This window comes from Jaculus jaculus, chromosome 3, assembly GCF_020740685.1.
Source record: "Jaculus jaculus isolate mJacJac1 chromosome 3, mJacJac1.mat.Y.cur, whole genome shotgun sequence".
Taxonomy (NCBI): domain Eukaryota; kingdom Metazoa; phylum Chordata; class Mammalia; order Rodentia; family Dipodidae; genus Jaculus; species Jaculus jaculus.
The window spans coordinates 178,794,941-178,822,208 of record NC_059104.1 but is presented as its reverse complement, the minus strand read 5'-3'; the positions used below and the strand labels follow the sequence as shown (position 1 = coordinate 178,822,208).

The window sequence follows — 27,268 nt, the reverse complement described above, 5'->3', positions numbered from 1 at the left end:
ATCCATCGTTTACATAGTTACATCATGAGTCTGCTTTCAAGTAACTTCCTGGCATTTTATTTATTCCAGCTGCCACAAGCTGCTGATGTTTCTTAAGGGACAAAGTAGCTCAACTTCTGTGATCGTTACTAGCAAGTCTCAGACAGCCTCAAGCTGGGGTGCTCCTGTCCTCCTGTTCTGTTGCTCTGTGTGTGATTAGCATGTTGGGGACAGGTGCTTCACCTCTCCATCCCTCCCTGCCATGCCTGCAGCTGGTGCGTTTCAGAGTGTTTCACCGAGTCCTAGGTAGAACCCCAATCCAGTCTGGATGTATGTACCCAGTTTTCCTACTGTGCCCCTTTAACAGATGCAGATCCAACCAATTGTAAACGGCATTGAAATTTTTTAAATTTTATTTATTTGATGGAGAAAGAGACAGAGAGAGAGAGAGAGAGAGAGGGAGAAACAGAGAGAAGGAATGGGCAGGCCAGGGCCTCCAGCCACTACAAATGAACTCCAGACACCTGCCACCTTGTACATCCAGTTTACGTGGGATTGAACCTGGGTCCTTTGGCTTTCCAGGCAAGCGCCTTAACCACTAAGCCAGCTCTCCATCCCATAAATGGCATTTTTAGCTGCATTCACATTCCTCCTCTGTGAAACAACTGTTGCTTCAGGCTTGAGTTTCTCTTGCTAGTGGTAGTCATAGTTGTGGTTGAAATTTCCCTTATAAACTGTACTTTTAGCTCATAATGCCATTCAAGAACCGTCAGCTTCTTCAGCTGAAGCAGCCTTTGGCCGAGAGCGGGGAGTGACGGACTCCCCAGTCCCCAGCACACTGGAGATTTTGGAACTTGTTAGTTATTAGAGAGCCAAGCTGTATATTTCAGATTCCAGCGGGAGTGTGGAAAACATTAAAACAATCTCCTCTCCTTCTGTCGTCCAGCTCTATCTTTCCTCACTCGAAACATGCCAGGTGCCCGCACTTAGAAGACGTCAGTCATTTCTTGCCCATCCTGTCTCTATCCTCATTTCCTCTTTCTTCTCCACGTTGTTGTAATGTGGCTCTTCAGACATGGCCGTGGCTCCCTCTCTCCCCGCAACTCCCCACCTAGGTTCTTCCAAAATGGCTTTCCCACAGGACAGTGTTAGGAGAGTCGTTGCTTTCATGTGGTCACCACGTGACAGGTATGGCACTCAGATTTCATGATCCTTACAATCTCACGTCTGCTCTGCAAGGCAGAATCTGCCTCTTTGTGCAGAAACCGAGCCAAGGTTTAGAGGGATCTGGCATCTTGCCCAAGGTCACACAGCCGCTTAGGGACAGAGCTGGGATGTACTTTGTCTGAGTCCAGAACCCCCCTGTGCTTCCCCTGTGACGATGCTGGGGGTGGCAGCTGCTTGCCTAACCCTGTGGCCACCTTCAGTGGCTTGGTCCTTCCAGACGTCACTCTTCTCCTAGACCTGATTCTAGCCAGTGCCCCGACTTCAACCTCTCCCTCTCCCAGTGTCTAAATTGTTTCCCAACCAGTGTCGCACGTGCCATAGCTCCCGGTTACCTGGAGCAGAGGTTCTTCAGTGGAGAGGTGGGCAGGAAAGGAATCCTCCCTGTCTTCTGAGAAACTCACTGATGCTTGTGGTCCCGGCTCTGGAAGTGACTGGCAGGTCTGGGAAGTGATTCAGGTGTGCTTATTTTAAGGTGTTTGGCCATGACTCTGATGCCCCCGTTTGGTTGAGAACCAAACAGGCCAACTTCCTGTGCTCTCATCTAGTTGACGACTCCTCTCTCGGCCACCATTTCCTCCTGGGCCAGCAGGTACCCTGTGCTTCAGCTCATGGCTCACACCACGCTTGTACGGACTGCCTTGACTCTGCCCGTGCGTTCTGCGTGTGCTCCAACCCCTTTCTGCCCCTATCCTTTCATCACCTGGGACCGGCCCTGTCCTGCCTCTCCCTCCTTCTGGAAACCTTGCTGCTTTCTTCTCTGAATTCCTGCCTAGCTGGTAGAGACTATCGCCTGCAAAGGTGTTCAGACTGAGCTGTGTAGGGCTATCTCCCAATAAAAGGAAATGCACATCATCTGAATTGAGCTTAAAAAATTATTTATTTGTTGGAGAGGAGAGAGAAAAAAAGGAGAAAGAGAGAGTATGGGTGTGCCAGGGCCTCTAGCCATTGCAAATGAACTCCAGATGCATGCACCACCTTGCGCATCTGGCTTCCATGGGTCCTTTGGCTTTGCAGGCAAGCGCCTTAACTGCTAAGTCATCTCTCCAGGCCCAGAATTGAGCTTTTGTAAAAGTCCAGAAGGTTTCATCTCACTTCTAGCTCAGTGTGTTTGAGCTGCATCAAAATCTGAGGAGTCTTTGCTCTTGCCCATGCTGGCTTGGTCACGCCGGTCAGTGGGAAGAGTGGTCATCTAGATCTTAAAGGGATGGGAGTGATGCTTGATGGCACATACCTATAATCCCAGCACTTGGGAGGCAGAGGTAGGAGTTCGAGGCCACCCTGAGACTCCATAGTGAATTCCAGGTCAGCCTGGGCCAGAGTGAGACCCTACCTTGGAAAACAAAACAAAACAAAAAATGTTGTCTTGCGAGAGGAGAAGTTGAGGTACTTACCTCTCCCCTTAGCCTGTTGTTCATTGGGGACATTCGTTTATTAGGATCTCTGAAGGCTGAGTCCATTCCTGTGGCCAGAGAATGCTCCAGAGAGTCGGTGGTGTTTGCTGGGGGGGGGGGGGTGACCTGAATGCTGGTGACCTTGAGGATAGGCTGCCAAGGGCGGGGCACGTCACCAGCATCATCAGTCCAGAGGCCAATACTGTCTCAAGGGTACGTGATCAAATTCCAACTGCACCCTTCACTGGGAGTCTCGGGAATTTATCTTGCTTCTCAGAGCCTCAGTCTCCCCATTGGCAAAGTGGCGACATTCGCGCTCATCTCCTAGGCAGGTTGTGAGATTTCAGAGCCAATAGAACCAGTTACCATGCCAAGCGTGCCGCAGAACGTCTTGTCCTAGTGGGCGCGCCCTGTCGTCATTGGTCCTTGTCATTGCAGAAGGGGGAACGTCTCCTCCCAGCTGTCACGGGAGAAGATGCTTTTGCTCATTCACTTCTTTGACCCACAGATGGAGGCGGAAGAAGCAGCTTTGAAAACGTCCTCGGAAGTGAGCCTGTCAGGGTTACCTGCCAGCTACCACAACGAGACCAACTCGGACGCCACCGTGGGGAACAACACCGTCCACGTGCACCGAGAACTTCACAAGGTAAGTTCACAGGGAGGTCCCTGGAGAGAACTGCCGCCCTGTTGACATCTGTACTACACAGTGGCTGTTGCCTTTAATCCCAGCGCTCAGGAGGCAGAGGTAGGAGGATCACCGTGAGTTCGAGGCCAGCTTGAGACTACATAGTGAATTCCAGGTTAGCCTGGGCTAAAGCAAAACTCTACTTTGAAAAAACCAAAAGAAAGAAAGAAAGAAAATGTAAATGAGAATGACAAATTCATATTAAAACCAAAAAGGGAGGCTTCACGGTTAAGGTGCTTGCCGGCAAAGCCGAAGGACCCAGGTCCCTTTTCCCAATACCCATGTAAGGCCAAATGCGGAAGGTGGCACATGCCTCTGGAGTTCGTTTGCAGTGTCTAAGGCCCTGGCACGCCCATTTCCCCTCTTTCTCCCTCTCTCAAATAAGTAGCTTAATAAAATATTTTTAAAAGTAGAAGGCCGGTGGCGCACGCCTTTAATCCCAGCACTGGGGAGGCAGAGGTAGGTGGATCGCCGTGAGTTCCAGGCCAGCTTGAGACTACATAGTGAATTCCAGGTCAGCCTGGGCTAGAGTGAGGCCCTACCTTGAAATCAAAACAAAACAAAAATAGAAGGAGTGAGAGCCTTGTGTAAGGTGAAGAGGTGAGTCAGGAACAAACTGCTTTTGCATTTAAGCCCTGTATTTAACTTGAGGCTTCCTGCTGGTCCAGAGGGAGGCTCTCATCCCTTGGGGTTTTATGTGTGTTTCTGTCAGGGTTGCGATAGAGGCCATTATGGTGAGTGAGCCCTCACTGTTACCTGAGGCGCACACAGCTGTGATTGCCCCTGTCTTAAGAAGGGAACCTGTGACAGAGACATTGCCTCTCCCCCATAACTGACTGCTGCCCCCATAATGCATGACCCACAGTCCCCATGGGGTTGACCTGCATCCCCAATGAGGAAGGCCTCTTCAGAAAAGGGGCAAGAAGCAGGGGAAGGATTGTACCAACATGTGATGTTTACATACAAAATATGTCCATATCTAATAATAAAAAAAAAAGAAAGACAAAAAAAAGGGAACCTCTGGGCTGAAGAGGTAAGTCAGTGGGTAAAGTGCTTGCCACACAAGCTTGAGAACTTGAATTTAGATCTTGAGAACCTCATAACAGTCGGATGTGGTGTGATACGTCTATAAGCCCAGCACTGGGGAGGTGGAGACAGGAGGATCTCTCTAGGGCTTTCGGGATAGCTAGCCTAGCCAAAGCAATAACTCTGGGCTCAGTGAGAGAGCCTGTTGGAAAACCAAGTTGGAGAGTGACTGAGGAAACCCAACATTGACCTCTGGCCTCCACGCATGTGTGTGCCCACACACATAACAACATGCATGCGCACAAATGTGTACACCACACACACAGACACATGCCAAAGAAAAGAAAGAGGAAAAAAAGGAAGCCTCTGTTGTCATGAGATTAAATATTCATTCACTTGCTGGTTGTCCATCCAAAATTCTGTGCAGACTTTTTTCCCCCAGTCTGCCGCCTGTCTAGGTGTGCCTTGATCTGTTGCTATCTTGCATGGGGAGTAGGCAGGGTCATTTCCCATCTGGCCTGATAAGGTCATTGCCAAGCTAGAGGATGTAGCCACAGCCTTTCTTGGTGTGAGATAGATAGCGCAGGAGTGATTTTTAGCAGCACTTAGAGGACAAACTATATCAGCCTGTGTTCTCTTGAAGAGCCAGCCATGTAGATATTCAGGGTTCTTGAAGGAGGCTGGAACAGCAAATCAGAGAAAGAAATGACTAGACAGCTGCCAGCAATGGAGCCAGGACTCCAAGAACAGATCTCTCTCCACCTGGGCTCTGAGGGGCAGGAGAGGCCTCGGTCCTGTGCCAGGCCCGGCTTGAGATGCTTGTCCCTTGGGTGTGGAAGTAGGGACAGATGCCAGGCAGGCGCTGTCCTGGAGAGAGGAAGCAGCTCTCTAGAATCGGGAGCATGGCCACTGTGGCTGGAACCTGCTCGCCTCCCACGGAAGCATTTGTCTGATGGGGCACCCGGCCTGGAATTTTGTCATGGGGGAAAGTTGACATTGAGTGCCGAGTGATGAGCCCTAAGGATGATAAAAATAGCTGGCACTGTGGAGTGCTTGCTAGGTGTCGGGTACCACTCTGTGAGCTGTCCTCCGTCACCTTGTTCCCTCTGCATTGTGAACATCTTCTAGCATGACAGCCTGGGCGGCTGTCTGTCAGCTGGAGAATCTGGCTATGTCCTTACTTCAGGCAGACATTTCCCCTGAATTCCTTCATTTCATTCTTCTTATACCTTTCTGTCTGCAGGTAACCGACAATCAGACTGGACAGACGGTGTTCTCTGAGGTGGTTGTCACGTCTGTGGGGGACGAAGGCAAGAGGAGCCACGTAAGTCCTCATTTCTCTGAGCTCACACCTTGTGGCACACGTGTCTCTGGGACCCAGTCTGCAGGCTGTGGGGGGGGGGGGTGCCCACAAACCTGCCTCTCCTCTCTCAATTTGTTACTGCCAACTTGCTCCACTGCTCCATTCCTGACTGTGCCAGGCAGTCTGATGGCAGTCCATGCCTCAGGTGCCAGGCAGCAGAAATAAGAGACATTAAATCCACTTATCATTTTCACCTCTGCTCTGAGAGGAAAACAAGTGCCAGGTGCATTGACTGGGGCCTCTGAGGACAGACTCATCAGCCGACGAGAACCCCTGGGATCGCCCTTGCCAGCTGGTTTGAAAACAGAAGTGTGTTAGGAACTCAGTAGTGTAACGGGAAGAAGGGAGCCAGGCCTTCCAGGCTCCGGTTCCTTTAACTGCCGCTGCATTTATCTGCGCCTTGTTCCAAGGGTGGGATAGATTTGGTAAAGTTGACTGGGGTGTGCTATGTAGCGCAGGTTGGGGCTGACCTGGTGGAAATCGCTGGAGGAGGTTCCATTGCACATGTGGTCCTCAGTAACGGGGTGTCTTCCTAGAGGAGCAGCAGGACCTGGCCTCTCCCCAGCTGCTGCCTGAAGCACCCCTAAGCTTTCCAAGGGCATCTGTGATGCATGCCCACTCTTTCGAGCTTACTGCTGGAAGAGAGCTAGGATCTTGTTAATGAGAAGGTGGTAACGTTTTGCTTAGCAGCCAGAACTTTCTTTGCTTTGCTGCTTGTTTTGGCTTGCTGCTCCACGATGGTGAACTGGCCAACATTAACCACAGGCTAGGGAAGGGGAGCTGGCTCTGTGGTGATGGTGACCCGCCTTTCAAAGAGGTCTGGTGGGAGAGGGAGGGAGTTTGCCTGGCTCCGAGCTAGAAGCACAAGTTCATCATTTCCTTCTGAGCTGGAGAGAGAGGGGCTGCTTGGTGTCTTGTTTCCAATCTTTCTTATCCCTGAAAAGACAGAAGCTTCAGAAGCAAAGACAGGGTTACTCAAGGAACGACAGGAAGCCAGTTTTCCAAGGCGGGAAGAGAAACCAAAAACCAGCCACAAGGCACGGGCTGGCTTCCTAGAGGGAGAGTTAAGGGGGACAGACGGCCTGAGCCAGCCCAAGCCATGGACTGGAAAAGACCCACAGCATTCCCAAAGCTGTGAATCAGGAAAACAAAACAAAAGACTTTAGTTTCCACGGGGGGGCCGGGGAGAAGTATATTATAGCCTGATGATTCGGGTTGGCTTAGGGATGCTTCCCTAGTGGGTGATGGGAATCCAGGTACACACGAGATGCAAGATGTATATTCAAACACAGCCTCTACAGTCTGCACTCTGCTCCCCTCTGGTCCTGAGGGAGGCCATCCTGGCAGGTCTGAATGCTTGTCTTAAGAGCAGCGGGTGGGTAAGGCACAAGACCTCCGTGGAGCCAAGAGCGCGCCTAGGACACGGGCCAGCTGTCCGCGTTCAAGTGCTGGGTGTCGTCACTTGTGCCGACTTTTCCTAGTGTGGGTGGCTCTGCTCGGGGGTCCCATGCGGGAAGCCCACATAGTGAGTGACATGTTCATCGAATGGCAGGGGACGTAAACAGGGCACCTTTGTGTGGTATGTAACGTGAACCCCTCTGTGGTGGTCCCACAAGGCAGTAGACTGCAGTGCAGCAACGAGTCCCACGAGGGGGAGGCTGGTCATGTTTTCTTCAAGGTGTTTTTTTTCCTCTCCTTTTTAAAAAAATTTTTTTTTTAATTTATTTATTTGAGAGTGACAGACACAGAGAGAAAGACAGATAGAGGGAGAGAGAGAGAATGGGCGCGCCAGGGCCTCCAGCCTCTGCAAACGAACTCCAGACGCGTGCGCCCCCTTGTGCATCTGGCTAACGTGGGACCTGGGGAACCTAGCCTCGAACCGGGGTCCTTAGGCTTCACAGGCAAGCGCTTAACCGCTAAGCCATCTCTCCAGCCCTCTCTCCTTTTTATTTGAGGCCGGGTCTCACTGTAGTCCAGGCTTACCTGGACCTCACTCTGTAGTCCAGGCTGGCCAAACTCACTGCGATTCTCCTACCTGGGCCTCCCCAGTGCTGTGCTGGGATTTAAAGGTGTACCACCACACACCTCACTTCCTCAGGTTCTTCTCGGTTTCCACTCAGGTCCAGGAGAGCTGAGCTCACTGAGTTTCTCTGTGAGAATAAATGTCGCTTTGATTGGCAAGAAGGGGAACCTGTGAACCAGTGTCCCCATGGCCAGCGTCTGGCTGGTCCCACAGGGCTTTTGACCGCAGACTGGGGCTTTTCAACCTGCCACTGAGGGGGTGTCATGGGCCCAAGGTGGCATGACGATTTCACTGCCTTACTAGGGTCCCAGTAGCCTGTCAAGCCTCAGGGAAGGGAGCTTTAGTTTCCAGTGGCCACAGCCCTCCTCACTCAACTACCTCTGTGTCCCAGGCCGTTCACCATTGTCCTGACACTGAGCTGGGGTCCAGCAGTTTCAGGCACCATCTTGGTTTTTTTTCTTTTATTTATTATTATTATTAATTTTTTTGAGGTAGGGTCTCACTCTGGTCCAGGCTGACCTGGGAATTAACTATGTAGTTGCCATCTTGGTTTTATCTGAGGTAAAGTTTCACTGTGTAGTTCAGGCTGGTCCTTGAACTCCAAGTCTTCCTACCCCTGCCCCCCCCCGCCCCCCGCCCCAAATATGTGCTATCACACCTAGGTCTTTTTTCTTTTTCTTTTGAGAGAAAGAAACAGGCAGATAGAAAGAGAATGGGTATGCCAGGGCCTCTAGCCTTTGCAAACCAACTCCCTTGTGCATCTGGCTCACGTGGGTCCTGGGGAATCGAATCGGTGTCCCTAGACTTCCGCAGGCAAATGCCTTAACCGCTAAGCCATCTCTCCAGCCCCACACCTAGGTCTTAAGCGACCCTTTCTATAGAAACTTGCGGCTTTTCGCAGGAAGCCATGGAGACCAGGCTGCCTTCAGAGAAATGCAGTGCTGCCTCTGCCTGTCACCTCTGTCACCTGCCACTCCATAGTTCTGCAAATCAGCAGGTTTTTACAGTTGGTTCTGAATATCACACTTCAGGCTGTAGAAACCGTCCTTAAAGGAGCGTTTCCCGTTCCAAAGGGCAAAATCATAAATGGATCTAAGCTCAACACACTCTAAGCAGGGTCTAAATTTTCTGGATTTAAAACTCCCAAATGAATTCAAATTAAAAACAATCACCAAGCACACTGTGGGTTCCTTTCTTTAAACGTGGTGCGTGTATTAATATGCACGGTAATCTGAGGAGGCTCACGTAAAGTTACAGGCAGTAACGCTATATGCCTGTCTAGAAAGCCCACAGTCTATGCAAAGCTTGGGTCTGTTTTTACACTCAAGTGTGAGGTGGGGGAGAAGCCCTCCCTGGGATGTGATTTCACCCGAGCGCTTTGGCTCATGGTGACATGGTCTGGCATCCTCGAAGGGGGCTTTTGTGCTGGGCCTCTTCACGGGCCAGTGGGCAGGCTGACTATTGTGCAGGGGATTAGGGGACAGTTGGAAGTGAGAGAGCGGACAAGCTGTCACACTTCAATAGGACGCTTTTATTTATCAGAGTCCGGTCCAGTTAGCCAAGTGGCCAACTTGAAAAGCCGTGTCGCCGATTAAAACCCCAGCTCGCGGCAACGCAGCTCAGCACGTGTGCGCTGGTTTTTCGGGTTTTACTTTTTGAGGTGACACAACAGTGAGCCCTGTTTGTTTTCCCACCTGGACACACCTAGTTGGGAAGCTACAGGTTCACTCGTGTCTAGCCAGCTCTGAGATACTGGTCCACACGTCTGAGACGGATTTCATCAGCAAAACCACTAGACAGTTGAGTGCAGTGACCGGTGTTGGCTTTCTGATTGGGGACGGTGGGCTGAAGAGGGTGTTGGGAGACTGCCTTGCTTGCTGTTTGTGTTGGAGTCTTGCAGGGTGATGAGGGGCGGGGGAGGATAGGGAATGGCATGTTAAATCCTGGCCCAGCTTTTGGAAGGCGTTTTGTTCGCTTCCCATGGGACAGTAGGAATCCCATCCTCTGGGAGCACAGGTATCAAAATGAAATGTGGAGGGGAAAGCCCGCCTCCAACGTAGATCCTTCCCTACCCCGATTTCTGCTGCTGTCTGTCAAGTTAATGGAACGTTAGCAGTAGCAAGAAGCTAGTCCCTGACGGGGGTTGGGGTGGGGGGGTGCAGACCTCTTAGGGAGTCTGAGGTCATTCCCAGGGGATCTTGCCTCCTGGGAAGTTCTGCTGGACCAGGAGAGCTTGAATGATGGAGTCCTGCAAAACACAGCCCTTCACAGCTGTCAGTCCGGAAGTAGCGTAAAGTCTGAGCAAGGTGGAAGGCAGGCCTGTGTTTGGGCCCCACCTGGCCCCGCCGTGGCTGTTTCCTCATCAAATGGGGCCAAATAGTCTCCCTTCACCAGACTGAGCGGGAATCAGTGTGGCAGAGTTGACAAAAGCTCTTTGTGGGACAATCTCCCATCACAAGACTGAGTGAACATCAGTGTGGCAAGGCTGACAGAGCACTTTGTGGAATGCTCATCATGACTGAAAAGTAATTAAAGATGGGGTGCAGTTGGCTTCCTCCCCAGCGACAGTTTACAGAGAAAAGAATGGAATTAGACAGGAAGCTGAGCTGTGTGCGAGGTCTCCTCTGGCCTCTGGGAAGGTGTAGCCCTGGGCTAATTTCCTTATGGAACTCCTGAGTAAGGGTTTTGCCACTGGGGGAGTCCGCCTGTCCCTGTTCCTCTGGTTCTGTCCCATGTGGCGGGGACAGGTGTTAGAGTGGCTGAGGTCCCAGATGGCAGGTGTGTGCCCACTCCGATAGAGAAAAACAGACCTGTTGTTCTAAGGCCAATGACTTAGTCTTGTTCTGCCTCCTAAACATACAAAGGATGTGGCACTTTTATGTTTTTTGATTAATATTTTGAATTACTTTTGTGATGTCTCTTCAAATATAAGACCCTCATGCCTTAATCTAGTAGGAAAAAAATTATTAGGAAAACTAAGGAACTCTGTCATTCTGAGAAATGGTACCTTCTCCCCAAATCAAGCTATGTGGGTGAACAATATTTATGGGGTGGATATGTGTTCTTGAGAGGTTACTTGTGACCATGTGACTCTCCTCACCCTAAATATCCTTCCAAAAGAATTTGTCAGCCAGGCATGATGGTGCATGCCTTGAATCTCAGCACGTGGAGGCAGAGGTGGGAGGATCATTGTGAATTTGAGGTCAGCCTGGACTAGAGTGAGACCCTAACTAAAAAAAAAGAACCAAAAAACCCAAACAAACAAAAAACACCAAACAACAACAACAAAAGGATTTGTCAACTATAAATGAGTCCACATCCCATATTAAGATACTATAAGCTGGAGGGAAAATATAATTGGATGTCATCTACAAAATGATAAGAAAAGCAATTTCAGAGTACAACATATATAAGTTATATGAAATATGCAACATAGTGTATAAAAATATCTTTTTTATATGGTTAGAAAAAAACACAGAAAAAGTTTGTCAAAATTCATACCAAGCTGCTAACAGTATAAATCTTCAGAGGAGTTTCACCTTACAGTCTTGTTTTCCTTTTTAAATTTCACTTTTGAGAATTTCATGCATACATGTAATGTATGTGACCATTCCATTCCCCCCTTACCCTCTCTTATTCCTCTCCCAACCCTTCTAACAACCCCCATCTCCTCCTTTCTTGTTTCTGTCTCTTTTTGTGACCCGCTGTGTTAAATGAGGGTTGCTTGATTGAGCATGGCTGAGAGAGGGGTGTTACTGAGTGGCGTGTGGGCCACTTCCGGCCACTGGAGAGCATCAAGGGCCAGTAGTCACTCTTGGAAGAGTCTTGTGAGCTTCTGAAGGATGGAATGTTGACAGGCTCATTCTTGGCAGCAAACCACAGTTCCTGGGAGTTCGCAAGTGCAAGGGCCTTCTATAGCACGCCTCCTCATCCTGCTCTTCCTCCTCCCTGTTCCTTGAGCTCTGGAGGAGGCGGTATCATCCCACTTAGGGTTCAGCACACACTAGTCATTTATTCTCAGTACTTCTTTTTAAAAAATAAATTGTTATATTTTAAATGTTTTCATTATTTATTTGAGAGCGAGAAAGATGGAGAGAGAGAGAGAGAGAGGGAGGGAGAGGGAGAGAATGGGCATGCCAGGGCCTCCAACCACTGCAAATGAACTTCAGATGCATGTGCATCTGGCCTACGTGGGTCCTGGAGAATCAAACCAGGACCCTTTGGCTTTGCAGGCAAATGCCTTAACCACTAAGCCATCTCTCCAGCCCCATAAATTGCAATATACAATGTTTTTAGGTCTTGGAGATGGCTCAGCTATTAAGGCACTGACCAAGTTCGATTCCCCAGTACCCACGTAAAGCCAGCTGTACAAAAGTGGCACATGCATCTGGAGTTCATTTGCAGTGGCTGGAGGCCTTGGCATGCCCATTCTCTTTCTGTGTTGCTGCTTGCAAAAAATAAAAGTTTTTAAAGGACCTTGTAAATTATAATTTTGGTCTAAACATCTGTCTATATCTTTGAGTGATTTTGTAATTTCATTGTATGAACTCTGACTTGTGGGCTGGGCACATAGAATGTTCTCAGAGGTCCTGGCAAATCCACCTGAAGACTGGCACTTCTATATGGGTTATGGGCAAAGCCAAGCAGAGGGCTGCTTGGGAAATGTAATAAATACAGAGTCCTCTGAAGTTGCTTTCATGCCTTCCTTTTGCTCGGTGTCAGGGAGAAAAGTCAGTTTTGCCTTCCAGGCTGTTTCTAAAACCAAATGCCATCCACCCCTGACCTTCCCACCCCGCGAAGGGCAGATAAAGAGGTGGGAAGTCGCAGCAGGGCTTGGGTGTGATCAGTCTGTATGAACTGATGGGCTGAGTCACGCCGAGGCGATACCACTTGTGGGTCACTGCCTCCATCTCTGGAAGAGGAAGGCAGGCATTCCCTCCTTCCATCTCTCCACCCTGGCAGGGGAAACTCTTCAGTGACACAGGGAAGGGCTGGGCATGGGCAGCTCAAATGGCACCCCTGATGCTAGCTAGCTGTCTGGTTTGGGTTAAATGTCTTACATGCTGTGTGCCTTTTAGTTTCCCACGTGTAAAACAGGTTAATAGAAGTTCCTTAAATCTGAGCATGGTGGTACACACCTGGAATCTCAACACTGGGGAGGTGGAGGCAGGAAGATCAAGAATTCAAGGTCATCCTTGGCTACATACTATGTTCAAGGCCACCCTGGGCTACATGAGACCCTGTTTCAAACACACACACTCCCCTTTCATATGCTGTTGTAATGAAGATAAAAATAAGTTGGGGCTGGAGAGATGGCTTGGCAGTTAAAGCGTTTGCCTGCAAAGCCAAAGGACCTTGGTTTGATTCCCCAGGACCCACGTAAGCCAGATGCACAAGGGGGCACATACGTCTAGAGTTCGTTTGCAGTGGCTGGAGGCCCTGGCATGCCCATTCTCTCTCTCTCTTCCCCCCCCCTCTCTCTGTGTGTGTGTGTGTGTGTGTGTGTGTGTGTGTGTGTGTCTGCCTCTTTCCCTCTCTTGCTCTCTCAAATAAATAAATAAAATTTAAAAAAATAACAATTAAGGTGAAGGCCACTATATAGTGCCTGGAATATAAGGCATTAACTAGTATATTCTTTTGACTACCTACCATGTGACCTGCAGGTAAAGGTAGTTTCTAACATCCAAGGGTACCCAGGCTAGTGGTAAACCAAATCAACGAATCGATTTCTCAGTCAGTCATGGGGGTATGTGTGTGTACCCGAGGAGAACTCCCAGTACTGTTCTTCAGAAATGCTGTATAAATCCTGTGAGCTCTCTCATTAGCCTGGATATCACCAAGTAGGGCAGACTGGCAGGCCAGGGAGCCCCAGGAATCTTTCTGTCTCTACCTCCTCTCTGTTGGGTACTGGTTATCAAGTTCAGGGCCTCCTTCTTGCATGGCAAACGCTTTACCCACTGCATTGTCTCCCAAGATCCACCCTTTTGTCAAGACAGGATCTTGCAATGTAGCTCAGGCTGGTCTCAAACTCAGTATGTAGTCCTGGCTGGACTGCAACGTCTGATCTGCCTGCCTCAGCCTCCTAAGTGCTCCTGAGCTCTGGGATTACAGGCATGTGCATGGATAGATACATACTTTCTAAGGCAAGGTGGCCTGAGAGGACTCTGCTAAAGAGACTTCTGCAAGGTCTGTCATATTTTCTGTTCTTTTGGTCATCTGAGGCATTACCACCCTTTTATTCCAGCCTGTCTTTTTATTTTGAGAGAGAGAGAGAGAGAGGGCGGGAGAATTGGTGTGCCAGGGCCTCAGCCACTGCAATCGAACTCCAGGCGCTTGCACCACCTAGTGGGAGTGTGTGACCTTGTGCCTGCCTCGCCTTCACGTGACTGGCTTATGTGGGACCTGGAGAGTCGAACATGGGTCCTTAGGCTTCGCAGGCAAGCGCCTTAGTCACTAAGCCATCTCTCCAGCCCCAGCCTGTCTTTTTAAGGCTTCTGTGTAGCCAGCAGCCTTGGGAGGCAGAGAAACAAACGCTGTCCCTCCATGGAAGATAGCAGTGAGCTCCCATTCCATCAGGACAGGTGAGATTCTCTAAGCTTCTTATTCTTTGGGTGTGACAGAATGTACCCAGGTGTTATCTCCTGGGACTTTTCCTTGTGCAAGTGGGGGGCATTGGGAACAAGGGCCTGGCACACAAACTTGGGCTATTTCAGTGCTGCTGGCCCAGGACTATCACTGTGGCATCTGACTCAGGAGTATTATATCTTGTGCCAGTATTTGCAAGACTGGCAGTCTCATGTCACCTTGCAATTTGCGGAGTCTCAGGTTTTTGCAGTTACCTTCTTGCTGGCACAAACACCCAACCAGAAGCAGCTCATGGGAGGAAAGAGTTTATTTCGGGTTGGCAGATTCCAATGGAAGCTCCAATGTGGCAGAGGAAGCTGGCTCACTTTATCATGCACCCATAGCAGAGAAACAACAGGCCGCTCCAGCAAACACCGGCGGCTCTGGACCCACACCTTAAGGCTTGACGCAGGATCCACCCCCCCAGTGATACCCCTGTTTCGGCAGGGCTCTGCCTAGGTAGGAAGCTTAATCAAGAATCCCTGAGGTTACAGGGCTACTTAAATTCAGACCACCACACAGGCCTTTCCACTTCTTGATGGGCTGCCTGGAAGAGGGGGCAGTAGAGCTGTATTTGGTGGAATGGTGTCTGTCTCGGCGTTCCTCCCACAAGCATCACTAGTTCAAAGTCAAGGAGAAAGGAGAGTGTGTCTGTGGAACAGTCAAGCTGCGGAGGGGTGGGAGTTGGATCAGGAGAGGCTTTGAGAGCCCGGCCGGGCAGTGAGAGGACCTGCTGAGCTCGGACTCTGCTTTGCGTACCGCCTCCTGTGCAGGATGTGGTAATGAGCTGCCGCACACACTCCCCAGAGCCAGGAGCCAGGAGGACGAGATGTCCCTGGGGATGGCTCTTTATTGATCCTAGTAAGGCTCAGAGCCCAAGTCTCCTTGGATTGCAGAGCCCATGCTCCGCAAGAGCCTGGCTTTGGGCCTGGAAATATGAAACTTTTACTTTTTGCTTTTGCTCATTGCCAGGGCCAAGCCAGATAAGTGACAGCGGCTGGATTTGCGTATTAGACGATAGCATTGACTTCAGAAGCAGCCAGTTCTGTGGTTCCTGGTATGTTAGGACAGGACAGCTTCTTCCCGCAGGCCTGTGGCTGACTGTGCCTGGGGACCTGAGGCTCCTCCCAGGCCTTGACCTGGGGGCTTTGCTTCCTGCCCACCACCAGAAGTGAACAGCCTTACGCCCTGCCCACCATCAGACATGGGCAGCTTTGCCCTGCCTTGCCCACAGCATCCAGCAGAAACACTCACAAAACTTGAGCTCATCTTGTTTTGTGTAAAAAAAAAAAAAAATCAATAATACAACAATATTAAGTCATTCCACATTCCCCAGTAGTCATTCTAACAGTCACTTTGTCATTGTGCGAACAATACCTGACCAGAAGCAGCTTCAGGAAGGAAAGGGGGTGATTTTGGCTTATGTTTTGAGGGGATACCGTCCGCTGTGGTGGGAAGGCAAGACACCACGTTGCAGCATCGTGAGGAAGCAGAGGATGAACAGGAAGTGGGGCTGAGCTGGATAGCTTCAAGGCCTATCCCCAGTCACCCACTTCCTCCAGCAAGACTCCGACCTCCTATAGCTTTCACAACTTTTCCAAATGGCAGGAGCAGCTGGGGACCAAGTGTTTAAACACATGAGTTCACAGGTACATTTCACTTTCAAGCCACAACAGTCATTGCGACGCAGAAAGAGACACGATTCATCTGTCCGTCTCCAAGTCCACCTATTTGTTCTGATGCGCTGTGACCGACACTTGGTGTCATAGACGGCGACAGTCGGTGCTGCCGTGGGTCAGGTACCGTGCAGGGGAGCTCTAGTGCCCTCCCACAACCTGTGTGACAAGGGCACCCACAGAGCCCACTTTACAGATGGATAACTGGGGCACAGAGAAATAGCACAAGCCGATAGGCATCAGAGCCAGCACTAACAGGACTTTAGTCCTTGGCAAAGGAGGATTTACTGACTCCAAAACCTGTTTCCTTAGTGGACTTTACGTTATAGTAAATTATATTTAACAAAATTCACTATCTTTTAAAATATTTTTATTTATTTATTTATTTGAGAGAGAGAGAGAAAGGTGTTCAGGGGCCTCCTGCCTCTACAAATGAACTATAGACACATACACCACTTTGAGCATCTGGCCTTACGTCGGGCTATGGAAGCACCTTTAACTGCTGAGCCATCTCTCTAGCCCCAAGTTTATTATCTTAATCGTTATCAAATGTGAAGTTCAACAGTAAAGTACATTCAGAGTGCTGTGCAACCATTTCCCACAATACTTCATTTGTAAAACATACGTGGGAGGCATCAACTCCCTCCAGCTTCTGACAGCCAAAATTCTACCTTCAGTCTCCACAAATCGGGCTGCTCTGGGTTTTCAGTAGCTGGCTTCTCATTGCTGGGACAGAGCAAATGAGCAGCTCCAGCTTATGAGAGGGCAGGATTTACTTTCATCCTTACGGTTTTGAGTGGAAGCTTTACCATGGTGGAGGAATGTAACGGGCTCACAACATCATCCATCCACGACAGAGCAGCAGTTTCGAGCTGTCTCTGAACACACGGTAGGCTAGAGTCATCCACCCGAGGCCTGGCCCCAGTGAAATACCTTCCACAGCAAGCCTCCACCGCCCAAAGACTCCACCAGCTGGGGAGTAAGTGGGAAGCTTAATCTCAAACACCTGGGTTGGGCGTGGTGGCTCGTGCCTTTAATCCCAGCACACAGGAAGCTCCAGGCTGGCCTGAGACTACATAGTGAATTTCACATCAGCCTGGGCTAGAGTGAGACCCTACCTCGAAAAACAAAACAAAATAAACACCCGAGGGTATGGGAGCCATTCACACTCAGACAACCTCAGCTCCCTCCTGTAAATGGAATCATGTGATATTTGTCTTTTTTTTTTTTTAAGTTTTTATTTATTTATTTATTTGAGAGTGACAGACACACAGAGAAAGACAGATAGAGGGAGAGAGAGAGAATGGGCGCGCCAGGGTTTCCAGCCTCTGCAAACGAACTCCAGACGCGTGCGCCCTCTTGTACATCTGGCTAACGTGGGACCTGGGGAACCGAGCCTCGAACCGGGGTCCTTAGGCTTCACAGGCAAGCACTTAACCGCTAAGCCATCTCTCCAGCCCAATATTTGTCTTTTGTGACAGGTCTCCAAGGAGGTTTTGAGGTGGCTAATGGCGTCTTGACTCTTTGTCAGTGGTGGCCTCCTGGGCAGTGGGTCCACACAGTGCCAGCAGAGGCCCTGGTCATGCCCGCTCCTTTCCCATGGCTGGACACGGGGGCAGTAGTAGAGAGCTGGTCAGCCCGGGGTGGCAGAGGCCGTCTGCATGCCCACAGAATCCCCCGCGGTGCCTTAACTCAACGAGCTGAGCTGGTTTCCCGCATCAAGCAGGAGGCCTGTCCTCTGGTCACAGCCCCAGCAAGGAGAAGGGAAGATGATGGATGGAGATGAGCCCCCTAAAGGTTGGCTGAAGTCTCATTGCTCTGTTTCAGGTTCATTTTCACCTCTACCTCCTGGAGAAGAAAGGATAACAAACATTGGGGTGTGATTTTGGGGAGCACCGGGCAGTGGGGCTTGGCACATGAGGCGTGCAGGGGGTGGGATCTGCACCAGTGCTGGGTCCTGCTCTGTGGGATAAGGATGCAGTGACTGTGAGAAGGTCATGGCAGAAGCAGGAGGCAATGAGCCAGGCATGATGGCATGCACCATAATCCCAGCACTGGGGAGTCCAAGGCATGAGAATCAGGAATTAGAAGATAGACTGGACTGTATATAACATGACCCCCCCACCCCAAAGCATGCCAAATAAATGGAAATTCTCCCCCTGACTGACTTTATTTCCTGCACCCCAAGGGGTAGGAAGCAGTAGTTTACGGACTATGAATGTGATAAATCAGTGGCGATGTTTATTCGGCTGTAAGTTTACCATGGCTTCTAATGCAGTAACTGTGATTTTCTGCAAGGTGACAGTGACCAAGGTGCCAGACCAAACAGATGAAAAGCTGTTATGTGTGGAGACAGGCTTGGTGCCAAAGAAAACGAAGGATTTTATGGAGGCAAGCAATTCTAAATTGGAGAATTCACATGGCCATGTTGAGCTCACTTAAAGAAATAATGAAGAGGGGAGGGAAATGGCTCAGCGGGTTAGAGTACTTTCTGCTCACACGTGAGGGCCCGAACGTGAGTTCAATCCCAAAAAATCTCATAAAATTGTAGAATCACATAAAATCACATAAAAAACTAGACGTGGCCATCCACACCCTGTGGTGGTCTGATTCAGGTGTTCCCCATAAACTTAGGTGTTCCAAATGCTAGGTCCTCAGCTGATAGCAATTTAGGAATTGAAACCTCCTGGAGGTGGAGTATTGTTGGGGGCGGGCTTATGGGTGTTATAGCCAGTGTCCCCTTGCCAATGTTTGGCACACTCTCCTGTTGCTGTTGTCTACCCGATGTTGGCAAGGAGGTGATGTACACCCTCTGATCATGCCATCATTTTCCCCCGCCATCATTTTCCCCTGCCATCATGGAGCTTCCCCTCAAGATGGTAAGCCAAAATAAACCTTTTTCCCCCCATAACCTACTCTTGGTCTGGTGTTTTCTTCCAGCAACACAAACCCAACTGCAACACACCTGTAACCTGTCCTGTGGGGAGCAGAGACAGGCAAATTACTGGGGCTAACCAGCCAGCCAGTGCGACTGAAAATGGCAACTCCAAGTTTAGAGGCACATCACACACACACACACACACACACACACACACACACACACGGGCCTGGGGAATGTAGCTCAGTTGTTAGAGTGCTTGCCTAGCATGCGTGAAGCCTAGCACTATAGAGAATGGACATGGTGTCACATGTCTGCAACCCCAGCGCTTAGCAGTCCTGGCTATGATGCGGGTTCAAGGTCATCCTGAGCTACATGAGACCCTGGTTCTAAAAACCTGTAATGAAAGCACGTGGCACCATCCACCACCTCCACCCCTGTGGCAGACATTGCTAATCCATTGCAGAGTTGTTTAGTCATAAACTGAGGCAGCTCAACATAGCACCTTTACAGTGAACTAAGAAAGAATGATAATTGCTGTTGTTACCAGCTTATGGGAGGAAAGTATTGTGGCTTACTGTCTGAAGGGGAAGCTCCATGATGGCAGGGGAAAGCATGGCATGAGCAGAACCAAGCAGATATCTGCCATAGCAGGTGGAAAACAGCAGCAAGAGAATGAGCTGAGCTCTATTTAGCAAGGGAGTGGGCTTACCTTTAAGCCTGCCCCCCAACAACACACCTCCTGCAGCAAGATGACACCTCCCAAATTGCCACCAGCTGGGGGCCAAGCATTCAGAACACATGAGTGTATAGGGGACACCTGCTTCAAACCACCACATATTTCAACCCCCTCCCCCACCAAGGTAGGGTCTCAATCTAGTTCAGGCTGACCTGGAATTCACTATGTCGTCTCAGGGTGGCCTCGAACTCACTGCGATCCTCCTACCTCTGCCTCCTGAGTGCTGGGATTAAAGGCCTGTGCCACCACGCCCGGCCAACCACCACGTATTTGAAACCCGTTTTTCACCTATTCTTGAGAGTGAACTTCCCAAGTATCGATGCGATGATACAGACGAGGAGATGTAATTTTTTCTCCAGATCACACAGTGATCATATCTGGGACCTCATTTCCAGTTTAGTTCAGAGTTTAAGCCCCTGAGTGCCGGGAATTTCCTGTTGTAGGAGCCTCTGACATGTTGTGCCTCTGGGGGTTAGTGAGCAGGAAGATGGGCTGCCTGATGCTGAGGGAGATGATGAAGACAGAGGGAAAGACTCTTCACAGGTCCCAGGTGGGGGAATCAGAAGTTCGTTTGCAGGCTGGAGAGATGGCTTAGCGGTTAAGCACTTGCCTGTGAAGCTTAAGGACCCCCGTTCAAGGCTTGATTCCCCAGGACCCACATTAGCCAAATGCACAAGGGGCGCACACATCTGGAGTTCATTTGCAGTGGCTGGAAGCTCTGGCGAGCCCATTCTCTCTCTCTCTGCCTCTCTCTCTGTCACTCTCAAATAAATAAATAAACCAAAAAAATATTAAAAAAAAAAGAAGTTCGTTAGCTATGGAGCCTGGGAGAGGGTTCAGTTGGTAAAGTGCTTGCTTTGCAAGCATGACGACCTGAGTGTGGATCCACATGGAGGTAGAGACAGGAGGCTTCCCGGGACTTGCTGACTAGCTTGTCTAGCTGAATTGATGAGTGAGAGAATCTCAAAAATAACGTGAGCAGGGCTGGAGAGATGGCTTAGCGGTTAAGCGCTTGCCTGTGAAGCCTAAGGACCCCGGTTCGAGGCTCGGTTCCCCAGGTCCCACGTTAGCCAGATGCACAAGGGGGCGCACACGTCTGGAGTTCGTTTGCAAAGGCTGGAAGCCCTGGCACACCCATTCTCTCTCTCTCTCCCTCTATCTGTCTTTCTCTCTGTGTCTGTCACTCTCAAATAAATAAATAAAAATTAAAAAATAATAATAACGTGAGCAGTGATACAAGACACCTGATGTCACACCTCCACATGCATGTGCACACATGTGCACCTTCACACCCACACCCGTTAATTGAGGGCTAGAGGAATGACTTAGTGGTTAAGGCACTTGCCTGTGAAACTTAAGGACCCACGTTCCATTCCCCAGGACCCACGTAAGCCAGATATACAAGGTGGTGCATGCATCTGGAGTTTGTTTTCAGTGGCCAGAGGTCCTGGCATGCTGACTCTCTGCCTCTCTCTCTCTCTCTCTCTCTCTCTCTCTCTCTCTCTCTCTCTCTCTCTCTGTGTGTGTCTAAAATTTAAGTTCATTGAAGCTGGACATGGTGACACATGCTTTTAATCCAGCACTCAGGAGGCAGAAGTAGGAGGATCACCGTGAGTTCGAGGCCACTCTGAGACTACATAGTGAATTCCAGGTCAGACTGAGCTAGAGTGAAACCCTACCTCAGAAAACAACAAAAAATTAAAATTAAATTAAATTAAAAAGTTCATTGAGTGAAGACGAGGGAATTTTCTAGAATACTGTGCACTCCAGGAAGTTAAGGACTTCATTTGTCATGTTACTACCTGGGTCTCTGCTTGGCCTGGGGTAGTTGAGTGAACACATTGGGAAATACAAACAGAAGTAAGAATCCCTGGGGCTATGAGCACAGAGCTGCAAGGGCATAAGTGAGTTTTATTGTCGTGAGATGGTCTGGGTGAATGTTTTCCATGCCTGCATTTGTTCATCTACATTCCTTAACCCCCACTACTGGCTAGGCTGGTGCTTTACACCCTTTATTTTCTCATTCAGAGCTGGCAGGATCCTGGGGGATTCTCCTGCGGTCACTGCTCCCTTGGGGGACTGGGGTTACAGGTGCATGAGGCCACTGCCAGCTGTTGTCACGGGCTCTGGAGATTTGAACTCTGGCAGTCTCAAGCCCTCTCAGACCCTCATGCTTTGGGCAGGAAGCGCGCTCACCACTGTGCCACCTCTCCAGTCCATTTCGTGCTCTGTGTTCTGATCCTCGTCATCACACTGTGAAGTGGATATTATTTTAGAAAGAGGACACTGACATTCGGAGAGGTCAGATTCCGAAGGCATGCTAGATGGGTTCAATGGTAGAACTAGGATAACGCAATTATGAATGTGTATACAAACTTGACCGTCTCAGTAAAAATATGTAGTTCTGAGAAAAAAAAAAAAGAAAAAAGTCATGGGAGATGGCAGGCATAGGGTTGTTTTGAAAAGTTCCCCAAAGTTGCAGCGTGAGTCCCTGTCCTGTGCACGAAATGTCACTGGGCTCTGACCCCTCGCATGCTGGAAACAGAAAGCCAGGTTCACAGAAGGATAAGCTGTGGCCGGGCACACACTGGCTGTGTTCTCCGTGGGATGGCAGAGCCCTTGGGTCAGGGGCGGGGACCACAGGGGAGAATGATGGTCAAACTGTGTTCTCTCTCACTCACACTCCTGTCCTTACCCTTGGTGGGAGATGCTTGCTGGTTCCTCAGGGGTGCATTTTCTGCGCTTACAGCGGGTGGCATGCGACATCTGCAGGCGTTGACCGCCGACACCTTTCAGTGGTGTGACGTGGCAAATGCAGCCGCAGGGAGGACAGCCTGGACTTTCCCTAGTGCCATCATCAGGGCCTCTCAGACGAGGAGGCAGATAGAGCAGCAATTTGAAAGAAGGAACATCCAAGTTTCAAGATAGAGGTGAGCCAGCGTCCTGGCGCCAGGAGAACCCCAGGGCTGAGACGGGCAGAGATTCTGGCTGTCTGGGCCAAGCAGAGGTAGTTTGGGCCCCACAGACACAAGTCCCCTCCCAGCCTTGGCTGTTTCCATTGCTTCCAGGGACCTCCAGGGATGTCTTTGGGGACCTCCTTCCCCAGGGGACATGTGTCTTGTAGCAGAAGGCTTAAGTCAGCCTCAGAGGCAGAACGGCTCCCTGCCCCCGCAGCTTGTCTACAATTCAGAAGTCACGAGCAATGAAAGAAAACTCATTTGGGGGCCACCTACCATGTGCCAGGCCCTGTGTGACTGGATCATACTCGCTACATTCCTTCACTCTTGCCAGCCCCACAGAGCTGTCAGGAAAGCAGGCATGGATGTGGCACTGGGCAGGACCCCATGTGCCCTCGGCCACCTGCACTTGGCCTTCCCCTAGAGCTGAAGGTCCCTGTGTTCTCTGCCGGCGCCTGAAGGGGAGACAAAGTAAATCGTGGCCACTTCAGAGCCAAAGGAGGCCGGCGCAGTTTTTCCACTGCTGAAACTTATTAAGGCATTTTCCAGGCTTGTAATGTAGATGGCTCAAGTTGAAAAGCCGAAAATTCCAGAAGCCCCTTTTGCATCCTTGCTGTGGAAGAATTCTGTGGGCAGTGCTGGGGGAAGGCAGGGGGAGGAAGAGTAATTGCCGAGGGGAAAAGCCGGGGGAATTTGAAAGCAGCTTTTCTTTTATACATAGATAAACAGCTTTGTTTTGTGTTGTATGGCTTTACATTTTCTTTACCTTTCCCTGCTTTTTTTTTTTTGCTTTTAAAGGAAGCTGAGATAATTCTGTGTGTGTGTGTGTGTGTGTGTGCGCGCGCGTGTGCACACATGAGCATCCTGCGTACCACAGAGCTCACGTGGAGGTCTGAGGACAACAGCCGGTGTTTCTCCTCTCCTTCCGCCTTACTTGCTTGACACAGGCTCTCCCCTGTTTTGGCCATTGCGTGTGTGCCAGTCTCAGCTGGTTCGTGAGCTCCTGGATGCTCCTGACTCCACCTCCTGTTGCCATAGATGTGTTGGGATCACAAACATTTATATCACTTGGTTTCAGGTCTGGCTTTTTAGCTGAATGCTGGGGAATTGATCTTGGGCCAGCAGGCTTGCAAGCAAGCAAGCACCTTTAACTGCTGAGCCAACCCAGCCCCTTTTGCGATATATATACATACATGTGATATATATATATTACTAATTTTATATATATAAATATAAATATATATATATATTATATATATATATATATAAATATATATATATTTGAAAGAGAAAGAAAGAACCAGAGAGAGAGAGAGACAGAGAGAGAATGGGTGCACCGGGGCCACCAGCCACTGCAAACGAACTCCATATGCATGCACCCCCTTGTGCATCTGGCTTATGTGGGTCCTGGAGAGTTGAACTGGGATCCTTTGGCTTTGCAGGCAAACGCCTTTGGTGCTAAGCCATCTCTCCAGTCCCTTGTGATGTATTTTTAAAGAGGAGTGATAAGACTGGCAGCTTGGAAGCAGAGGTTCTTAATCGTGGGTATGCATAGAAATTACCTTCCTGACCTGCTCAACTCATGAAGAAGAAATACATCGTTATTTTTACTATTTTTACGTTTATTTTGCTTTCTGAGATAGGGTCTCATGTGCCTCAGGCTGGCCTTGGACTATGGTTCTGTAGTTGAAGATAACCTCGAACTGCTGATGCTCCTCCACTTCCCAAGTACTGGGGTTACAGGCATGCACGACCGAGGTTCATGCAGTGCTGAGGACCTAACCCAGGGCTTTGCGCATGACTAGGCAAACATTCTACCAGTTAAGCCACTTCCCAGCATCTTTGCTTACTTTTTCTTTAATGAGTTTTTGTTTTGTTTTAATTTTTTGTTTATTTTTATTTACTTATTTGAGAGTGATAGAGAGAGAGAATGGGCACACCAGGGCCTCCAGCCACTGCAAACGAACTCCAGATGCATGTGCCACCTTGTGTATCTGGCTTACATGGGTACTAGAGAATTGAGCCCCAAACTAGGGTCCTTAGGCTTCACAGGCAAGCGCTTAACTGCTAAGCCATTTCTCTGGCCCTCTTTTTTTATTTGTGTTTATTTGTTAGAGAGAGAGAGAGAGAGAGAGAGAATGAGAATGGGTGCACCAGGGCCTCTAGCCATGGCACACAAACTCTAGATGCATGCACCACCTTGTGCATTTGGCTTACATGTCTTCTGGGGAATCGAACCTGGGTCCTTTGGCTTTGCAGGCAAATGCCTTAACTGCTAAGCCATCCCTCCAGCCCCCATCTGTTTCTTCCACTGGAGTGGTGTACCCACTCCTGTGTGTGGGACTTGACCCCTGTTCGCCCGAGTAATGCTCACTTCCCATTCAGGTGGATTGAATCCTAAGGATGGTGAGGAACCACATTCATGAAAACGAAGTCTGGGAACATTCTTAACTTGTGCAGGTTCTGGAAAACGCCAGGGTTGAGGTCCATCTCTGATGTAGAGGTGTCTCAGGTCTGGGCCCCCAGGTAGCCCAGTTGCTGCTCCCCAGCTTCTGTCAAGTAACCTTCCTCCGAGGAGCCCTGTGGCCTCTCCTAGAATCTTGTTCTGCCTTAGAGGCGACCTCAGCTGCCTAATGAAGTCCTCAGTGCCCAAGCCTTCGGCGTGCGTAAAACAGACGACTTAGTCTCCATGCCTTCCGGGTCCTTCTGGTTCCTTGTGCCTTGAGACTGAGTCTAGGGATAACTGGAAGCGAGGTGTGTAGGCCTAAGTGCTAAGAGGTGCAGGGGCAGCTCACGTTTATTATTTTCTTCCTAAGGCAAGGGCAAAGCAGCCTTAAAGGGAGTGAAGTCAGGCCCCGTCAGCTCTCTGACTCAGGCACAATGAGTGAGGCAGAAAGCAGCTGAGTGACAGGAGAAATTCTGTCCCCCACCTGGTGGAGTCCTGCAGGCCAAGCCTGGGGTGGCTGAGCACAAACGGCCCCTGAGGGCCCAGCTCTTGCCAAGTTTGGGGCCTTCAATCCCCCGTTGCTCTCTCCTTGACTGGATGAAGACACCATGGACAGTGCTAGTCTCTCGGGGTGCAGCTTGGTCATTTGCATGCGATGAAGCTTAATCCTCTAGACTGCTGCAGATAAAAGGAAGGTGATTGATTAAGCCACTGTGTGGAGTTTTCTGAAGGGAGAGACATAGGGGAGAGCCAGTGGCCCCTGACTATGGTCATAGTGGAGTGTCATTGTGACCTGGCCCTGGTCTTAGAACGTCTTAGACACTGCTGCCCAGACAGTAGCTCTGCCCCTCTCACAAGCTAAGTGTTTCTGCTCTAGGACAGATGACCACGCTGGTGGCACCAGCAGATCTGGGTGCAACTGTTGCCCAAGTGGCCGGGGCCAGCAGGACGGGAGGTGGGGGCATGCAGGCTCCGGGTGGAAACGTGAGCCCGGCTGCTAGATCCCCCCAAAGCAGGATGAGGGGAAGGGAAAGGAGATGAGAGCAGCCAGAGGCAGCCATGGATGGGTGAGAGACTGGAAGTGGGGTGGGAAGGGGGAGCCCCTCAGACCAGGGCTGCATGGAAGCCTGTGGGAGACATTCCTTTTGTACCCTGGGGAGACAGCTCAAGGAGGGCCCATGCCACCCTGGGCCTCTCCGCCCTGAAGGGCCTTTCAGCTCCACCAGGATGGTCCGTCACATTCCTAGGACAGGTCTCCTTTCAGCGGGGCTGTCAGCCTATCCCTGAGATGATGAAAGGGTGCTGTGACTCCTGATATGCAGAGTCCCCAAATGTCTCCACTGTCTATTGCCTGGGAGGTTAGTTTTAAGAGAGCAAGCACAAAGACCCTCACTGTGTACCCGCAGCTTCTGGCCAGACTTGATGGCCGGTCTGTGCCTCAGACAGAGATCATCCAGGGTCACGGGGCATCAACAGTTGACCCAGTCTAGGGACTGATACCTTAGGAAACACTCGTGGGTTCAAGGAGATGTCAGCTTCCTTTATCAAAGCGGCTCCTGGACAGAAACCAACATGGCACTGGTTTGGCCCGGAGAGCAGCTACGGAGGCCAAGGAGGGTCAAAGTGGAAAAGAACAGTTCACCACTAAGCAGAGGGAGCTGAAGACTGGTCTCTGTGAGTTGGTACCTGAGATTGCTGAGGACACAAGCCCACCATGCTCCAGCCCGGGGGGGGGGTCCCTTTTATTGAGCCCTCCTGCAAGACCCAACATATCTGCTCACAGGCCCTGTTAGTCCCCACCCAGCCCTGAGAGCACCCCATTTGTGGGGCTGAGCAGGAAGATGGGTACACACAGGGCACATTCAGATGCACTGTGTTCCTGTTAACTCTTGCCCCTCCTCTACCTCTGTGGTTTGGTAGCTGCTCCGTGGACAAGGTGTCATGGACAGTTTGCCTGTGCCCCACCGTGACCGAGATCTTGGTGCGGGGGGGGGGGGGCACTCAAGTCTAATGCTGGGATATTCTAGAGATGCCTTCCATGCAGGACCCCAGCTGCTGCCGCCAGCATGTTCACATAGCTGGAATTCCTCACACGATGGCTGGGGTCAGAGGGCAGGAATACAGGAAAAGAGCACATCCAGAGACTGGACATCTTCGGTGTTTAAACTGAGACATCACTCAGGCGCAGCCAGAGAGCCGGCTCATTCATTTGCTGGGCTTAGGAGCATCTCTTTCCAGGGGCAGCGATGTTACC

At 50.2% G+C, this 27,268-nt stretch overlaps 1 protein-coding gene across 1 annotated transcript in view; it reads left to right on the top strand.

Annotated features, from left to right (window-relative positions):
* Positions 1-27,268, top strand: part of Dkk3 (dickkopf WNT signaling pathway inhibitor 3) — a 53,360-nt gene that overhangs the window by 2,225 nt on the left and 23,867 nt on the right. Inside the window, exons 2-3 of the mRNA XM_004650675.2 lie at positions 3,106-3,243; positions 5,552-5,632. Coding sequence (XP_004650732.2) covers positions 3,106-3,243; positions 5,552-5,632 — 219 coding nt within the window. The remainder of the gene's footprint in view (positions 1-3,105; positions 3,244-5,551; positions 5,633-27,268) is intronic.